General features: G+C 32.7%; 1 protein-coding gene across 4 annotated transcripts in view; it reads left to right on the top strand.

Moving 5' to 3' along the window:
* Positions 1-20,604, top strand: part of LOC124361989 (arylsulfatase I-like) — a 178,035-nt gene that overhangs the window by 111,289 nt on the left and 46,142 nt on the right. For all 4 annotated transcript variants that reach the window (XM_046816108.1, XM_046816112.1, XM_046816111.1 and 1 more), the window contains exons 5-6: positions 17,489-17,648; positions 20,364-20,590. In XM_046816108.1, coding sequence (XP_046672064.1) covers positions 17,489-17,648; positions 20,364-20,590 — 387 coding nt within the window. The remainder of the gene's footprint in view (positions 1-17,488; positions 17,649-20,363; positions 20,591-20,604) is intronic.

Genomic DNA, 20,604 nt, shown 5'->3' with positions numbered 1-20,604 from the left:
TATGGGTTTCGAGATTTTTTAAATGTCCATAAAGCATGATGCCTAAGTAAACTTTATATATAACCCATCTACGATACATATATTCAGAAACTCGACACGATGGTAATAAATCCAACTGTATAGTAGAGTTCATTTCATTAAAGAAGTAAAACATTAAAATCAAAGGCAGGTACATGTTTGCCGCATTTTATGCTATGCCCATCTAAGAAACCCTAAAGATACTTTTAAATGTTCACCTATATAAAATGTTCACTAAGTAAACTTGTTATTTTCGAATTATTATTATTTCCACTAACAAAACAGAATTCTATTGAGTTCGAGAATGAGCTCGCTCTGAAAAAAGAAACCTTAACTATTAATTTTTCCCCTTTATTTAAAACCCGACAGGACCGTTGTCCATCCATCTGGCAGTCTTAACATAGCTCTTGAAAAAAAGATCCTAGAGACAAAAAAAGATCCTTTCTCTACAAAATAACTGTATTGATTTCGAAGTCAAAAGGTCAGGATCCGTCCACAAGGTTGTCCGCGTGTGCGATAAATCTCTACAGAAAGATTCTAGACACTTGGATGTTTGTACATTGGTTTCTCTTGGTTCGTTTTGAAACCAAAAGATCAGAGGACAGTCTGTATGTCCGTCTGTGAGGTAATAACTCTGTATATATATATATATATATATATATATATATATATATATATATATATATATATATATATATATATAGAGGATCGTTTTGTGGGGTCCTTCGATACTCAGTTACATAGATTTATGTAGTATACAGACTGAGTTATTTTTGACCACAATTATGTATTTGTGCCTATTGTTATTGGACGGACCCTTATCTAAATCCGGCATGATATTCTATGGATTGTGTCTTAAACCAGGATTGATATAGAACTTATTTAAGACCAAGGTGCCATAGGAGCACGATTTAAAATATTTTCAATAACATTATTATAACTTCAGATTTTAGAAGTAATAAATACTTTTAAATTCTTGTCATTTAAACTGTTTAAAGACTCAACTAAAAAAATAGTATCGAACAACAAAAATTCTTGGATGAAAGTATCAAGATTCTCTGATGTCAACCTATTTTTGGAAGGATGTTACCAAACTTTGTTTTGGATAAGCTATTGCTTGTGTTTTAACCCAGCACTGATACGGAAAGCGTGTGTATCAATAGTACAGTTCTGCGCCTAAAACAGTTTTAATGAAACCTGGGGCTTTGCTAGTGGAGTGCCCATTATTAAAATCACAATTTTATAAAAATCGTAATAGATCAAAGTAGTAAATGGTTTATAGATATATTTAATTAGCTTTGTTATTCCTAATACTTTAGATACACAGGCTTGGCTGAAAACTCTTTGTCTCATCAATCCCTTTGTAATGGTGTCAATAAATTAGAATCGCGAATAATCCTATCTCGTCAATTTTAGGACAGTATGATTGTTGCATCAGCTTTATTTTATCTTCCGCTTTGTGTACATTCTGAAACCTGACGCTGTCTCAAACTTTACTCCTGTAATCTGGTGTAAAACACAAGCTTAAGGCTTTGCTGGCAAACCAAGCGAAGGCAGAATACTTCCATTGCTACTCTATGGCTAGACTTCACTGAAATTCTCAGTTTGGTGACTCCACTGTGAATAAATCATTCATTTTGAGTACGCACAGTGAAGTTCATATGAATCGCTACTGTTCCTATTGTAGAGGATTTATTAAATAAAGATAAGGTGAGCTTCAGTTCCGTGAAGGAGAATATCCTTGGGTGATAAATATAGATTGTTAATAATGGCTGTTTATACAGTAGCTCAGATTACAGTGGGCACTCACGGCCTAGAGTGCAAGGTGAGTCAGTTGTTCTCTCGAGTGTCGGGCTTCTGGTGTCTCTGGGTCAGTAGACTGTAGCTACAACCAGAGTACACAGACCTTGTACTCTGTTCCTATTGGAGAGGATTTATTAATAAAGATAAGTTGAGCTTCAGTTACTTGAAAGAGAATATCCTTGGGTGATAAATATAGATTGTTAATAATGGCTGTTTATACAGTAGCTCAGATTACAGTGGGCACTCACGGCCTAGAGTGCAAGGTGAGTCAGTTGTTCTCTCGAGTGTCGGGCTTCTGGTGTCTCTGCTGTAGTATGTGTAGCTACAACCAGAGTACACAGACCTTGTACTCTGTTCCTATTGGAGAGGATTTATTAATAAAGATAAGTTGAGCTTCAGTTACGTGAAAGAGAATATCCTTGGGTGATAAATATAGATTGTTAATAATGGCTGTTTATACAGTAGCTCAGATTACAGTGGGCACTCACGGCCTAGAGTGCAAGGTGAGTCAGTTGTTCTCTCGAGTGTCGGGCTTCTGGTGTCTCTGGGTCAGTAGACTGTAGCTACAACCAGAGTACACAGACCTTGTACTCTGTTCCTATTGGAGAGGATTTATTAATAAAGATAAGTTGAGCTTCAGTTACGTGAAAGAGAATATCCTTGGGTGATAAATATAGATTGTTAATAATGGCTGTTTATACAGTAGCTCAGATTACAGTGGGCACTCACGGCCTAGAGTGCAAGGTAAGTCAGTTGTTCTCTCGAGTGTCGGATTTCTGGTGTCTCGGGGTCAGTAGACTGTAGCTACAACCAGAGTACACGGACCTTGCACTCTATTCCTATTGGAGAGGATTTATTAATAAAGATAAGTTGAGCTTCAGTTACGTGAAAGAGATTATCCTTGGGTGATAAATATAGATTGTTAATAATGGCTGTTTATACAGTAGCTCAGATTACAGTGGGCACTCACGGCCTAGAGTGCAAGGTGAGTCAGTTGTTCTCTCGAGTGTCGGACTTCTGGTGTCTCGGGGTCAGTAGACTGTAGCTACAACCAGAGTACACGGACCTTGTATTGAGGACAGCTGGTCCACAAATTAAGCAATCTGTCATCGATCATTGTACGATAAATTTGATATGAAATTATTCATTCATATCCACAAACAAGTTTGACGGTGTTGGACAGAACAAAATAGCCTTCACTGTAATCAAACTAATAGGTGTATTTTTTTATGTGTGTAAATACTTGTGTAGAAATGTATAATTACTATGTACAAGTACATTACTATATATGTTCCCTTAACATTTATTAAGAGAACAAAATAATTATTAGTGTTTATAAAATCATAATAAAAATAAACCTTGTACTTGACTACAATATTTAACTTTTAGAAAATAAAGATATGATTAGAGGTTCAATATTTTCAAGTAATTATCACTTGCAGGTTACTACAAAACTAAATATTTGCTCTTTGTTTACTTTATTTCTAAATGTTGTATATGCGCTTTTACGGTTTCAAGCTGTCCTTTTCATTAATAGTGACGTTCAAAACTTCTCGTACTATACGTACGTGATATTTAACAACTCTACGGTACACAAACTGTTACTAAACTGTACAGTGCACTGAAAAAGCACTGTAACAGAGCTTTGCCACATTTAAAAAACTTAGTCTTAATATTACAAATTTTACACTGTAATTATTAATTAACGTTACAAAAGTTTACAATGCAATAACAATTACGTTTTACACATTTATGAACTATTACTATAAATAAATTAACCGTATCATTTCAAAATTAATCATTTCATCAGTAGAAACCAATAATACGATTTGGTTATAGTTATATTCAAATAACTATAACCAATTCTATCCAATCTGAGCAAGCTACAATCCTATTATCTGTTACGGGGGTGCTCAGATAGTACAGTTATAACGTCTGCCAACTAGAGTAACAGACGGACAATGACGGCGTGAAGATACGGATACGTCATTTAATTATTGTCTTCTAGTCGTGAAACCTCAGATAGTACAGTTATAACGTCTGCCAACTAGAGTAACAGACGGACAATGACGGCGTGAAGATACGGATACGTCATTTAATTATTGTCTTCTAGTCGTGAAACCTCAGATAGTACAGTTATAACGTCTTCCAACTAGAGTAACAGACGGACAATGACGGCGTGAAGATACGGATACGTCATCTAATTATTGTCTTCTAGTCGTGAAACCTCAGATAGTACAGTTATAACGTCTTCCAACTAGAGTAACAGACGGACAATGACGGCGTGAAGATACGGATACATCTAATTATTGTCTTCTAGTCGTGAAACCTCAGATAGTACAGTTATAACGTCTGCCAACTAGAGTAACAGACGGACAATGACGGCGTGAAGATACAGATACGTCATCTAATTATTGCCTTCTAGTCGTTAAACCATAGATCGCGTGACCGCAGATCGTCTGGTTTGTGGTTCTAAATGTTATGTCTGTAAAGAACAATTTTCCTTTTAACGATTAATCGCATCCAATCCAATTATATCATCAAGTAAATCCTTTGCCAATTGAGTACTGTTACATTAATTAACCCAGGGTTATGTTACTTATCTAATTAATTGTCTAGGTGACATATTGATATTGTAATAAGTACTCGTTGCGTGAATATGTCTCTTAGTTTACTTGAATACCTTCCATTTAACTAAATATTTATTTTCCATGTTCACTGTACAGTTATAAATGTCTTTATTCATGTATATTAAAAATATTACATTGTAAACCTAGACGGAGAGCTGGAACAAAGTAAATATTTGAGATAATTGACATTACTTATATAAAACTTTAAAAATGCAAGGGTGACAAATAATTTACAAAAATTAAAATATCTTTAATAAAAAATTTTGAAGATAGTGTTACAATTAATTAGCTGGTATTAAGTTTGCTAGTGGATTGAGAATAACTACATGAGCAACACAAGTGTGATTTAGTGATCAGAGGTTTAAAACTAAATAATACTCTCTTAAGAGGAACATTGGCACTCTGGGAACCCATGGAACAGAGCCCTATATAGTAGGATTTATTTCAAATCCATAAAAACACATTTACATTGTAAGAACTTCCGATTGATAGTAAATATGTATATAGAATAATAGTTATAGTTACCTTAACCCGACATATAAAATCAAGAAATTCTTTTAACTACTAAATAGTTATTCCAGATTGCTCTAGTTATTGTCTCAGAAAAATATCTAATAGTTTAAACCCTACATATATAATCTGTTTATCATATCTTTTAATAGAGTATGACATTTTTTTTAGTCAAAATCTTCAAAATATTTCTATCAAACTCTAATAACACTTTGGTACGTTACTTATATAACAGCATTTCAGTAGTATGTCGTTATCATCAGTGTCTCATTCAGTCTAATGAGAATATTTTACTTCGACAATGACACAAATTATTCATACTGCCTTACATTAATACTAATTATTTTGTTAAATAACTAATATCGCGAGAAACAATATAGGTTTGTATACTTTAACGAAGATTGTAGGTATGTGTTATGTTAGCTATTCACCTGAAGAAGAGATCAGACTGCAGATCTCGAAACGTAGTGTTACTGGTTTCTTGTATCACTAAACGATTAAAATTTCCGGAAAATCCTGTTTTATTTACATAAACTTCGTTGAAGTGAACATAATAATAGTATGCTTCATTAATTAGTTAAATAGGGACGCTCGACGGTCTGTAGTGTGAATCGCTCAGTACTTCCTCCCAACTCCTCATTGGTGAACAGGTCTCCCCTACGCCCAGTCTATTTTTTTAAAGGTGCTTCTTCAATGGCAATGGCATTTTTAATTGATATAACTAAAAGTTTTTAAAATAATCGTTCCAAACCCATTTGCAAATTTATTCATCTCCCCAGGAATTCAACCTATAGTTCTTGTCTAGTGATGCTATCTGATAAACATTCACAGTCCTCTGTGAGTAGTACACAGCTGGGAGAACACGGTTCAAGGTCATATATACGATGTATTGTATGAATGACGGGTCAAGACCAGGAACAGGATTGCTCAGGGTCGGCGGTATCTGTCCACTTCACTGCCAGTGGCGCCTCCCATAGCAGCTGTATTATAGTATAACCTTCATTCTATTCTCTTATTTTATCTATTTATTTCGAAAACTGATATCGAAAATTTAGGAAACACACAAGGTGGAGTACGCCACATCATGTGCCTCGTAGTAGGCTTCAATAGGGTTGCATGCGCAATCTATTGCTGCAAACAAAAACGAAGAATGGAGAAATCTTTTCCTCTTTTTGTTGATTTAAATATTATTCCCCTTAAATATATGTTTGTTTATAAAGTTTTAAAAATATTTTATGTCATAAGTGGCAATTTACCAGAATTAAAAAATAGTTACAAAAACAAATTAAGAAAGCAAGAACCAATACCAGTTCCAAAGCCTAACTTAGCATTTTTTTCAAATAGTTATTGTTTTTTGGGACCTAAAATGTTTAGTATAATTTCTTCAATTATTAGTTGTGATAATATAAAGTTATTTTCAAAAACATTAAAGAAGAGGTTATTGGGTTTTGATAAATTAGATTTTCTTCTCTGCATAGATTCCTAGTTAATTGAAGAAGGTAACAGTAAATTTTAGTTTGAATTTATTTAAGTGGATTTTCATTTGCTTTGTAACTGCAGCAGCACACTTTTAATCAATTTTTTTAGGAGCTTATAAAAAAATCAAAGTTTTGTTGAAATTTTTTTGAGCTGAAAAAGATTTTTGTTATAAAAGGAACCTCTCCACAGGCACTTGCCTCTAGAGGCCCTAGTTATTTTTGAAAATATTTCTTTTAATTTACGAGTGTTTTTGTTTTAATTTTATTTACAAGAATTTTAAATTGTTCATTTAAGTTTGCTCGTTAGGTTTGTACATTGTGTATACATTTGGTTGTTTAGGTTACTTTATTGATTTATTACATTGTGTATACCATTGTATATAATGTGTTATTGTAATATTTTCAAAAATAAATCATATTCTATTCTATATTCTATTCTATTCTAATATCAACCCTATAGTTAATTTCATTCTTAAAATTTCCAGCGGTCAGATTTGACAGACAGTTATCATACAGAAATAGATTTTTACATCCCTCAGGAGACAAAAAAAAGAAATTGTGTCACCCTGAACCATTATAGAACTCATTCTCTGGGAAGAAGCGGTTTCATAAAACACATAAAATCTGAATATGAACTTTATCGAAATATCTTGCCAAAGGATAAATTCATGTTTCTTAATCAATCAGTTAGTTTTAATAGCAGTTTTCAATAATAAAAGTTTCGGTAAGATAGGGAGATTATTACAACGCAAGATTCCACTGAAATCATGTCACCGATTATTTTAACATTGAACTCAATTTTTAACTCTACGAATAATCTAAAATTGTTAATATGTCACATGTTAAATAACACACACATGTTGCATGTCACATGTTATATCACATGTGTGCGTGTAATTAGTATTAATTGCTACTGTACAACATAAAGGGGGCACTTGTTACATCATTCGTTATTTGGTTCAAATTGGCCAATTAATATAATTAGTAACTAGCATTGAAGGTGAGATTGCCAGAAATATCGAGTTCGTTAGTAGACCATTCGATGTTGAATGTATTATCGGATTTTATTGAATAGGTCACTTGTGTTCACAACTGAAATTAAATTTGTGTAAGAGGGTTTTTGTAAATCTCTACTTATTATAATACAATGTAGGAGTACGTCACACCACATGTGGCGAGGTTGCGTACAAAAGTCCAAATCCATATCTCATTTCATTCATCATAGAACTAACTCTTGTCTATGTAGAAATGAAGTTTCAAGCAAAACTTTAAGTATGCACGTGAAGTCTTGGTCAAGATACCTTTCCGCATGATGCATTCAAATTTTTCTTTGTTTAATTTGGTTTCATATCAATATTTAAATAATAAAAGTCTACGTACAAAGTCCCGCTATTTTCAAGTTGACATAATAGTTACCCATAAGGCCAATCTAAACATATTCACTAACGTTGAACCAAATATCATTGCATGACATGTATCATCATCAAAAACAGTGTTCCTAAGCAATGAAGCATAATGCATAATTTCAATTCTATAGGTCAGTTCATTTTCGAGGCAGATATGTGTGACAAATCCCATGGAATAAAACGCACCATCATAGAAATCTGAGAATTTTTCGTGGAATTTGTTCAGCCTCACGAATGGTAAAGGGGTAACGAATTGTAATTTTATTTAAACAAAACTATACAAAAGTATACTTCTGAACTAAAGTCATAGTAAAACAATAATTTGGTACGCCCAAAAATTAGATCATCAAAAATATTACAAATGGTAACAATTTATATTGTTTATGTAAAATCTCATGAAAACTGATACATTCATTATATTTTCTTAGAAAATTATAAAAGTCTCATCGTGTAAAGTGGAAAGTATCCAATTTTTATTTTTAAGCTATGAATAACCAAGTAAATTCTATGAATATACCAATATAATACATTTGTATCTAATTAATGGTAATAATAGTGTCCGATAACTTACTTTATTAACCTATTGACTTTAGTTACGATTGATCATTGGAGTTTAAAGAATTGTATGAAATTTGGAAGGATAATACTGAATATGAACATTATGCACTCAAAGCAAAACATAGTATGGGAAGAGTTTACTCTGGTTATGATGAGGTTGAACATTATCTGGTTTACAACGTCCATTAGCGAGAAGTAATGTAAACAGTAATATGGATCAGCTTCTGCCATAAGTGCAAAGCAAAGCTAATTGACTGTCCCGGAGGGAATTTCAGGAAGGAAAATCAAGTTTTGTTGATTAAGTTTCATTCATCAACAGTATCAAAAATTATTAAAAACAAATCATATTTCAAAATTACTACTATAATTAAATATTTTGGAAAGTTTCATAAGTATGTAATATATATAATATGTATATATATTTCATTGTGAGTGTGCGTTTGAATATCCAAGCCCTTCAGTATGTGATTGTCCTGATGCAAAACAGCCTGGAGTCTCTATGTTATAGCTTGTTAGTAAAATTGGTCTTAACATAACACTGGGGTAGGACGACGCAAGCATAGGATGTTTATCTCAAGGATCTGATATACTGACGTAATTTTGTAGCCGGCACTCAGTTTGTATGATCCTATAATTATTTTTTAAGTCCTACAAATATATTTTCCTTCTGAGTTTTCCTCACTTGTTCTAAGGTTCCCTTACTTGGAAGCACCTTTTATTTCTTGCTATTTATGAAATGCTACTTTATAATACCATTGGCAATTATCTTGAAACGCGTTAGAGGAAAACTGAATTAATGAAATATACTGCATTGGTTATGAAGTACTATTTTAATGTTCTGGGTTCTGACTGGCCAGGTAGTTTTCCTTTACCCGTAGCTTTAGGTTTTATTTCAGTCCTACAACAGGTTCCTTTCGGGAATTGTGGATTATCTTAATCTTTTTTCTTTAAAAACAAGAAGCATAGAAATTGCACTTAGTCCTAAAAGGACTTTGCGTTGCTTCTGGAGTCATAGGATATTCTGGATGGGCAAGGTTGGAAGTAGTACCCCCTGTCGAGATCCACGAGGAAGTAATTTGGGTATTAATCTCACTCTTGTCTTCGAAAGAGAGGGAGGCCAGCTCTGTCTCGGCCTCTCCAGTCAAAACGGACAGGGGGCGGCACACCCTTATATTTAAGCTAGGAACTGCCTTTAACACTTAGGGAGCCCCACCAACTCCAACAGTCAATCCCCGCAGTAGACTAGACCTATCGATCTATTTTTGCACCTCAATACCTTTAAATTTGCGTTTAGTGATGTGACGCTCCTGGACTTCCATAAAATTTCCCAGACACATCAGTTTTTGCTGTACCCAGTGTAAATTCAACTGGAAGGTATTAAACTTTGTATATTTGAATTGGATCCTCCTGAAATGTACTATAACTCCATGGAAGTTTTATTTATTTGGTCTGTGTAAGGCTCTTATAAAACAAAATAGGGAGCTTTGTACACTATTGATACAAAGTGAACGACACCTATAGGTGCCCTATCTCTAACTCAGGTCCATACTCCGACGCTTTAGACCGGGGTTCGGCTCTCAAGACTTGGATTTCCATGAAGATATTCATGAATTTAAGTGCTTCTACCTGGAGTATCTGTACTGCTCTTGAAGACAGAGCCCATCTTTCTCTTTAGATCAGCTCCACGAAGTCTATTGAAGGAACCAACTCGAACTATCGAACTATTGAGGACTCTTCTGTCTTTTTATCACTCTTATCCAGGGATTATGTGGTTTTAACCTCTGTTTTTCATAACATAACTGATTATATATTCTTTTCCCTATTATAATTCATAGAGCTACGGTTTTAACCCAGAGAGTATTATTGCCTTGAGTGGGACAAAATACCCAAGGAAAGGAGAAAATGTTTCAGACTAGTGCTTTCAACCAACTTGACTGATTTGTTTGATAATAGAACATCCTAGTTAAGGACCTCTACAGTTATGGATGACTTTGCAGTAAATTCTGGACTGAGGAGATAAGTAGAAGTGTATCTGGACCGCTGCAGAAGGCAACATTTCTAAATGTTGAAATAAATGCCAACCTGAGGAAATAACTTGATAACCTTCTGGAGTATCCTCTTCAGTTTCAGATATAGATAGCAGGGTATTCACTGATATACGTATCTGTGATATGCGCACTGTTAGTTTCTTTTTATCGATATTATGATGGTGAACGTACTATATTTTCAAAAGTTTACAAACGACAATCCTCCCTTATCATCTAACGCTGTTCATTTTACCATCAAGAACGTAAAACTTAGTTGATTGACCGTATTTCTGGATTCGTTATCAAATTTGAACTTAATATAGAATAAACTGATTATACGTACTGCAGATGCTTCGTATTGTCAGATAATCTCTTCAACATCTGAATTAAACAGGATCAGGGTGTAGTAATTACTGGCGCAGATTTTAACACTCCTTCTGGTTCTCATTTGTACCCTTGCTTATCTCCCTTTTCAATTTAAAACAAACATCCAATATCGTTTGCCTTGCACTTTTCTTTTATCGGGATATGTTTATTTGTCACGTTCGTTTTTATCCATCTCCAAAGATAAATTATAACACCGATACCAAAGTACGCCCAAATCCTTTATAATTTTAAAGCAATATATATTTTGTGTATTATTATACCAGACGAAAGGATGATATGAAGATTTACATCCTATCTCTCCACATCAGCATGAGTCATTAAAAGGTGGGCCGATCCCAATTATTTGAAAAACTTCCCCGACACCTATTTTCCACAAAACCTTTAGCTTTTAGATTTACTCTTTTAGTTTCTGGATTAAATCTTTTAGGATGGATATTTAAAGCGCAATTGGAAGGAGTGTATTCTATGAATAGCATTACCAATTTTATTCAGGAGTTCCTCAAGGCTTTAATTAGGACCACCTTTCTTCTTGTATATCCTAAACTGTGATATCCAGATTTGTGCTTATGATATTACACTGTCTCAATCGGTTGTGGAAGTGATAGATAATTTAGTTCTGCTTACAGGTATTGATTCTTCTGCACAATCAACCAGAACAATTGTTCTTACTTTTACTCTTAAAATGATTAATTGCTCATTATTTATTTAGTTACGTCGCGTCGTTCTGAATCGGATATTTATCAATTCTTTGTGGAATTACTCTAAACGGACTAATATTTGCTTCGAGAAATATGAATGTATGAATTAACTAGGTGTGGTTTTCTGTTAGGGGAAAGATCACTATTTAAGCAGATAAAATTAACAACTTTTCCATGAGAAGTATCAATATCTAAATGGAATAGTCTCAGAATTTACTGATGGAATATTTCTCTGAATTATTCAAATTCCTACATTTTCTGGGGAAAAATAGCGTTCTACATGAAATTATCGAATTGTATCACTTTTAAATTACATTATATTTGGTAAAGGGGTTCATCTCTGAACAACTAATTTTCATGTTCACGATGAATTATAAATATTGAAGTAATGAGCAATATAGCGGCAAATCTCTAATTTACTGAAATGATGAGTTCGTTTATTGACATATTATTAATCTCGGCATACAAAAAAGACAAACAAGTATTGTAATTGAATGTTTTGTAACTTAAAAATACTTATATTTTTGTACGACTTTCCTCGTTTACTAGTACAGGAAGTTCATAGTAACGATAGTTCATTATATATAAGGGTTTTATTAATTAAAACTGTACAACATGTTGTCGTAGTTAGAAATCACAATTGAGAGATATCATTCCTCTCTTAATTGTTTTAGCAACAGCATAAAAATCTAAACTCTTAAAGAACTGCGAGACCTGGGATCTCATAATCCAACTGAGATTGCCTATGTGATCAATTTTGATTTTGAGAAGATCAAAAAGGCGTAGCCGATTATATATGTATTAAGTTTATGTGTGTCTGTATAATATGTGAATAATATAAGTGACCTGCCGGTGCCACCTTTGTTCTACATAATATAATAAATATGTATAATAAACATATTACGGCTACAAATTATAAATACGGTACGAAACTTCATAGACTTATATTGAATTATCTATAATAGCAAACATAACCTCACATTTAGTTAGCCTACGCCCTAATACAACTTTAAATGACTCCAAATTGTGGAAAATGATCAAACACTCTTAAATACGTTTGTAAATATGTCAGCCGATGACATTATGTACGTCGATTACCAAGGTCAACTTCGGCGCTTTGAGTTATGCTCTGTTGAGCGAAGAAAGAGCTTGAGTTGAAACTACTGATAATGTAAGCTATCAAGATATTTATAAGTTGTTGATGGAATTCATACTCAGTTCACTTTCCGCTTTGAGCTTCGAAACAACCGAAGTTATTCCATTTGAAGCTGTCGTAGTTTTGCCTCTGAAGAATTAATTCCAAACAGATCAAATCAACAAGTAGCTTCACACACAAAATTACAAAAATATTAGAAGTAATTTTGTTGAAATCAGAATAATCCCTCAAGCTTAAATATAAATATGTTAAAAGTATAAAAAAGTACCGTTAACTTTTGGGTAAATAATATGAAAATACTGCTCCGGAAATACGACAGCCATGATGTTGATGAAGTCTATAACTGATTTACATGGACTGTAGAATTTATGATAATTTTAAAATAACTTCATTTCCTATGAATTGATTATAAATTGAATTATTCACTATCTTTGTATTTTCTGTGTGTGTATTTGGTCCTATGTAGGTCTGTCCTATATTACAGACATAATATATTGCATAAATTAAATTATTGTATTTACTATAATTAAGTATCAAAATCAACACTGGTATTATTTACATGTACTTCATAGAGACACTCTCAAGTATTTTTATAATTAGTAGATATTTAATGTTTGTATTCTGTGGATGTATCTGTGTATTCGATTATATCTTGGTCTGTCCTATTTCACATATATCATGTATTATATACATTAAATTATTGTATGCGCTATTATTAATTATCAAAATTATCATGGGAATTATATACTTGCACTTAATAGGTATACTCTCAAATGTTTTATTAGTTGCTTGACAAATTGTTTGTTCTTTGTATAATGTGCATGTAATTATATATTTCATTCTATATAGGCCTACCCTATTTCAATGGCATTGTTTATTGTCCTTATTGATTTGTAACATGTTTTTTACACAGAAATGTAAATTAATTTATTACAAATCACTTCCAACTCGAATTCGACATGTGGGTGCAAAAGAAATAGAGCTCGTAAAACGCTACAAATACCTGGGAGTTGTTTTTGACTCTCGCTTAAAATGGTCTGAGCACGTTGATTATGTCCTTAACAAAATTAGAAAGTATATTTATGCATTTAGAAAACTAAGTGAAATTTTAGACGGAAACGAGATAAAATTAGCGTATTATGCTTACGTCCAGCTACTTCTTTCCTTCGATAACATTGCGTGGGGCGGTGCGTGTAAAACGCTTCTCGAACCTCTTTTCATTACGCAAAAGAGTATACTAAAGGCAGGGTTGAGGGAAAATGTGCGTTATTCAACTGAGTCTCTCTTTCAGGAATCCTCCTTACTTTCACTACGACAGTTATATAAAATATATTGTGTATATACAAAAAATACTAATTCACATCTACAAAAATGCTAATACAATATTACCAGAAATGTTGCACTCTTACCAAACAAGATATTCAGAACATGTTGGTATACATGTAATTAGATTAGATAAATCCTTTTCAAAAACCAATTATTACCATATTTCACATATTTTATTTAGAAACATATGTAACAAATTTCAGCATTTAAATTTATTTGAATCGGGTAGTATTATTTAATTTCATTTCATTTATTACACAATTTAAATATAATGTCACAGAACTGTTGTTACAAATTGGAGTCCAAGGATCCGAGACTTTCATTCACTCAGACTGGGTACCAACCTGACCTTGACCCCTCCCCATCCCCCGGCGCTCGTCATATCACGGCCTTGTGTATGTGGTCTTACTTCGATGGTCTTGTCTAATACGACAGTATTATCTCTTATCTCCTTCATCACACAACTACATTTCTACATTTTATGCCTTAAAACACACCGACACTTAACAGTAACACTTTTTCGACATCTAGATAACATACATTTTTTAGTACGACTCTAGCCTTAGCACAGGCTGCTTGCCCATGTAGGCTAATTTCCATTGTAGAATATATGTTGATCTGTAATATATAGTTTAATAACTCATACTTAAATTATATAAATAATATTTATCCAACTACTACTTTACTCAAAATTAATTTGTCTTATTTTATCACCACTTACTAAGTATAGTTTTAAAGGGTAATTTACAATTTATCAACTGTAAATGAATCTCATATTTTGGTGCATATGTTTTTGGAAATAAAAAATGTTTCTATTCTATTCCAACTAAATATGAAAATCTTACTTTGTGCAAAATGTTAAAACTCTTCGTAATAATTTTGACAGTGGCCTCGCTGAAATAAAAACAATATTACGAAAATCTGATGTTATTGTACTAACAGAGAGGTCTGGGTCGGTTCTGACGAATAGCACAGTAGATAGGGACATCAATCAATACAGCAGATACAATGACCGGCACCTTATCGTAGCGGCGTTATTGTTTATGGCAAGAATGAGAATGAATCGACTTACTCTCCTTTGACCTTGAATCTAACTGATATTATCTCGACCGAGTTGTTTTTGTTTTTATAACTCTCCCTCTAGCCCATCTGACAACATTTTCGCTGTTTACAGATTGATTAACTTTCCTTTTCAACACTTTTTTTGTGAACTTGAACGTGTTTTTCGGTTTTCAAAATAGTAACATCATTTATTTAGGAGATATGAATTGTAACGTGTTATGGGGAAATTAATACTCACCTGAATATAAATCAGTTTTGGACTAGAAGTATTGGTTAATGACCAACCAATATTGTCGATGGCAAGTCTACATGTTTCGATCAACTTTATATAAAACTGTAAGAGTAAAATACAATAAAATAATTTAAATTATGCTGCACAGGTTATGCATTTAAATATTATGACCGTTCTCTGTTTATGTGTCAGCCTGAGACGGTAAAATTTATATTGGGTTATGAACCTATCTCAAAATCTAGAGTCAATTTGTGTGAACTAAAAAATATTTTAAATCATACAGATCGGTCAGCTGTATACGATAAATAGACTGTTTCTGAACATTCTCTAATTTTTTTTAAATATAATTAATGATGTAATTATCAAAGAAACAAAGTTCGCAGTAAAATCAAACTAGTAAAACCTTATTATCTGATTAAACGACTATTTATATTCAAAAATTTAAAAAAATCAAAAGATTGTAGAAATCAATTAGGACTCAAGCTAAAAATCATAGCCTATGTCACTGTTACAATCATTACAGAAATTATTCAAATAATTAAATAAGATTCAGAATAGAAGATTATTATTCTGAAAATAATGATCTTCTTTGTGGTGACTTCTAAAAATACACGTGGGATTTGGTTAAGACGTTAATTAGCGGCAAACTATAATAAATTGTGTTAAATATATGTAAATGGAAATTTTGAAACAAATATTTATAAAATATTATTTGTGCTCAAAGAACTCTTTTCTCGAAATAGGCAATGAATTAAGAATCAATACTAATAATCCATGTTCAGTATACGATCACTTTGGGCACTTTGTACTTTACACTCAAGTACATTGGTAATTCATTCTCTATGACCCCAACATTATTACATTAAAACACTATTATTGTTCCTAATTTAAAAACTGAAAATCTAGGGTTATAACGTTAAATCTTTATAGTGCAGGGGATTTTGGAAAAATATTAAAAGCCTACTCAGATATCTCTATAATTTTAGTTTTCAGCAAGGAGAGTTTCCAAACTGTCATAAAATGGCAGCTATAATACCTTTCCATAAAAGGGGGATACCAATTTGTTGAGTAATTACAGTCCTACATTACAAAAATATGCTTGGTAAAATTGTTTTACAAAATAATTTTTTTAGCCCAAATAAATTGAGCTTTACCGAAAAACTGCACAGAAGATGCTTCGTTGAACTGCATAACCAAAGCGTTAGACGCTGTGGACCATGATATTTTGCTTAAAAAGTTGTGGTTGGCAGAAATAAGGGATTTATTGTATAATTAGTTTTCTACTTATCTAAAAGACATCGCAAAAAGTTTCTAATTATTTGAATGAGTGGGGTTTGATTGAACACGGTCTTCCGCAGGGTATCTGGGATATTAATTATTTACAACAATGATTTATGTAATGCAACGTCCAATGGTGCAGTAATAGCTTTTAATAATGATATAACACTTAGGTAACACTTGATAATCTTAAAAATCTGCAAAAAATGGAATGTGATCTTAGATATTTAGAATATTTCTTTCCGAACATTTTCTAACACTAAATGATAAAACCAAGTATTTGGCACAAAAATACAACTAAGGTATCCTTATAAATCACACGTATGATCAGTTTCCACAGATTAATATGTGCTGGGAAATTTATATTAACTAGGTAAAAAAATCATATTTATAGGGATTTTAGTAGACGGTAATATTTAAAAAAAAGATTTCTGTTGAAAATTACATTAAAAAATTAAGAATTATGTATTATTTCTTAAGTTTTATTTTTTGAGAGACTAATGTCCGCGAGTAGTGGTTTCACTATATCATGGAAAATTTCGCTATTCGAATGGAAAAATATTCTCTTTTTTATATGCATATAAATGCAGTTGGCATCACTTTCCTGTTTGCATGTAACATAATGAAAGTAACCCCAAATGAGCTAAGCCCAGAGAATCCAATTATTTATCAAATTAAAAAGAATAATGTTATTAAACCTATCTACATTTGATTTATAACATTCGTTTTAGTAAATAAGGATTTATTATTATATTTCTAAAATACACTACCATATATTCTTCTATACTTACACTATAGTTAAATCAGCAAATGCTGAACTTAATATAGGAGTTTGTGTTGAAATATACATACAGAAGTAAAAACATTGTAAATTTCTAAACAAAGTATTCAGTAATGATCAAAACTGTCATTATTCCAGGGATGGAACGATGTCGGATTTCACGGCTCAGATCAGATCCCAACTCCCAACATCGATGCTCTGGCCTACAACGGAGTTATCCTCAACAGCCACTACACTCCAGCACTCTGCACACCTTCCAGATCTGCTTTCATGACCGGAAAATATCCCATCCACACAGGTCAGTTAGAACCTCCCATAAACTTGTCACCTTCAACTTGCTCATCGCAGTGTTTCAAAGAATTGTTTTCATATCCAATCCCCTATTATTCTGTAAAGTATCGTTACTCTAACTACCATCCCAATCTTTGTACACAATCTATTATAGATATAAAATTATATTTTTAAAGATCATATATATATATATATACAGGGTGAGTTTTTTAAAGTGATCCAATAGCTAACTTTTTAATTACACGACTTAGCACCACACTTTAAATTTGGAACTTGCTCAATTTTAAGTTTCACTCAGGGATACACTTTCAAATTTTTTGAAGATGGCCGCCATTTTCCAATATGGCGGTCAACTTTAAAATCTCTTATGGAACACCCTGTGTTTTATTTTGTTTTTAGATTCTACTCAACAAAATAATACATTTTTGCTTTTGAGAGTTTTTCAATATCTCTAATGGTTCAGTAGCTACGTGGACTGGAAGTTTTCATAATTTTTGCCATTATGGCGGCCAACTTTAAAATATTTTATGGAACACCCTGTATTTTATGTTGTTTTTATATTCTACACTACAAAATAAGACATTTTTGCATTTTAGAGTTTTTCTATATCTCTAATGGTTCAGGAGCTACGTGGACTGCAAGTTTTCGGATTTTTTTCGGACTGATGGTAAAAACTTCCAGTCCACGTAGCTCCTGAACCATTAGAGATATTGAAAAACTCTCAAAAGCAAAAATGTATTATTTTGTTGAGTAGAATCTAAAAACAACATAAAACACAGGGTGTTCCATAAGATATTTTAAAGTTGACCGCCATATTGGAAAATGGCGGCCATCTTCAAAAAATTTGAAAGTGTATCCCTGAGTGAAACTTAAAATTGAGCAAGTTCCAAATTTAAAGTGTGGTGCTAATTCGTGTAATTAAAAAAGTTAGCTATTGGATCGCTTTAAAAAAACTCACCCTGTATATATATATGCGTCCATCTCACCCTTAGTTTGACAGTTTTATTATTTTCCTATTGATCTTTCTGTTATTACTAGTAGTAATGTTTATTAATTGACATAACCAAAACAAAACAAAAACTAATTATTTCAACATTCTTTCCGAACCTCAAATTTTACACATGGGATGCCTAAATGTAACCTTTATAGTCCATTAATCAAGGTAGAATAATATACCCATTAACTTAAGCACACGTCTCCGATTAAAAAAGCTATGCCTTTTGTCTAGGGCATCGCCTTGCCATAAATGCCATCCGGTCCAGCTCGGGTATGACGTCACTAGGTCCTTCGACTGCGACGTGCCGGAAAGAAAGACAAGGTCAAATGGTCAATTGGCAATTAAAATATCAGCAGCTATATCGTGAATTATTGAAATCTACTATACATTACTGAAGACGCTCGCTGCATGAATAAATATTTTAGGAGACATCTTTTGGTGGGGTCTAAAGAGAATTATCTACTAAGTCTTCAAAACACTCATATTTAAAGCATTCGATCTTTACAGTTAATTTTAATATTAGGCAATGAAGTTATTACTTTAAAATTAACCTTAACACTTTGCTTTAAAATGTTGCAGTGAGCACGTGGAAACTGTAAAATTTACTTCTTTAATTTTGCCTTCTTAATGAAAATAGAATTACTTTAGAGTTTGGTATCGACGATGGGTGGTTTGTAAAGATAATATGTTTTTGTGTTTAAACCTGAGGAAGAGGGTAGATTCAATCCTCGACACTTACTGTCATACATTTTGTAACATATAACGATGCTAATGTCCGAAATCCCTTTAATTCTTTCCTGCTATCTGTAGTAGGGATTTCTACATCCATATATATGTTTGTTGATCCAAAAAAACAAATGACAATCAATCAATTTAAATTGTTTCAGCTGTTTCTCGTACCTTCTTCTTCCTCAAATAGTGGTCGCCAAAATTATTTATGGATATTTAAAAATACTTTGTATTTTTCTATATAATAATTCTATATAATAACAATGCCCAGTATTACTTAGAAATATATAAGAGTTTACTTAGTACGCAACAAACACTGTCGTATTAGTAAGAATAATAATATAAGTAATTACGGATTGATTGTAAAAACAGTGATTGAATAACAATAGACTGAAATTGCGAGACAACAACTATATAAAACAAATCCTGATTTTTAACTGCAATAAAAATTACTCATCCATGGCGAAACAAAAAGCAAGGAAAGGACGAAACAAATAATTATGTATTATAAAATAAATTATTCAACTGAAAAACTTAGATATTTAATTGATAAAGATGTACTCGTGTAGCACAATCACCCAATTGAAAGAACAAGATTTTAGTTCAGTGATCTAAATAAAGTATCAAGAATATATAAATAAAATCATTTGTAGTTACTAATTGGTTTTAAAATCAAACCGAGGATATATGTTATGTAATAGGAAAACATGGCTCTAAAGAGTACATTAGATGATTGCAATTGTCTCATTTCTCTGTTTCATTACTGATCGACTTTACAAAGTCGCGTTGCATCATATTACGTCTCATTCTTTGAAGAATATCATTATAAATATTGAATTATTTACTCTTTTTGCTGTCGTCGTTCTTTGACAGTTCAGGAATCATACCTGGATAGCACTATGGGACAACGCTGGTCTGACAATAATTTCAGAGATATCACGTTCTTAACTGGTCGTAAACAATATTATGTATTTATCATTGTCGTGATGTTTGCAGGGATGCAACACCTGGTGATACTGGAAGCTGAGCCCTGGGGGTTGCCTCTTCACGAGCGTCTGCTGCCGCAACACCTGAAAGAAGCGGGGTACCGGACCCATGCTGTGGGGAAGTGGCATCTTGGATTCTTCAAACACGAGTACACCCCCACCTTCCGTGGGTTTGACAGCCACTTTGGCTACTACCAGGGCTTCCAGGATTACTACAACCATCTCGTCAAGGCCACGGTTAGCCCTCTCTG

The sequence above is a fragment of the Homalodisca vitripennis genome, chromosome 5, assembly GCF_021130785.1.
Source record: "Homalodisca vitripennis isolate AUS2020 chromosome 5, UT_GWSS_2.1, whole genome shotgun sequence".
In the NCBI taxonomy this organism is placed as follows: domain Eukaryota; kingdom Metazoa; phylum Arthropoda; class Insecta; order Hemiptera; family Cicadellidae; genus Homalodisca; species Homalodisca vitripennis.
Note: the sequence above shows the minus strand (reverse complement) of the source record. Positions and strands in the feature narration are given on the sequence as shown.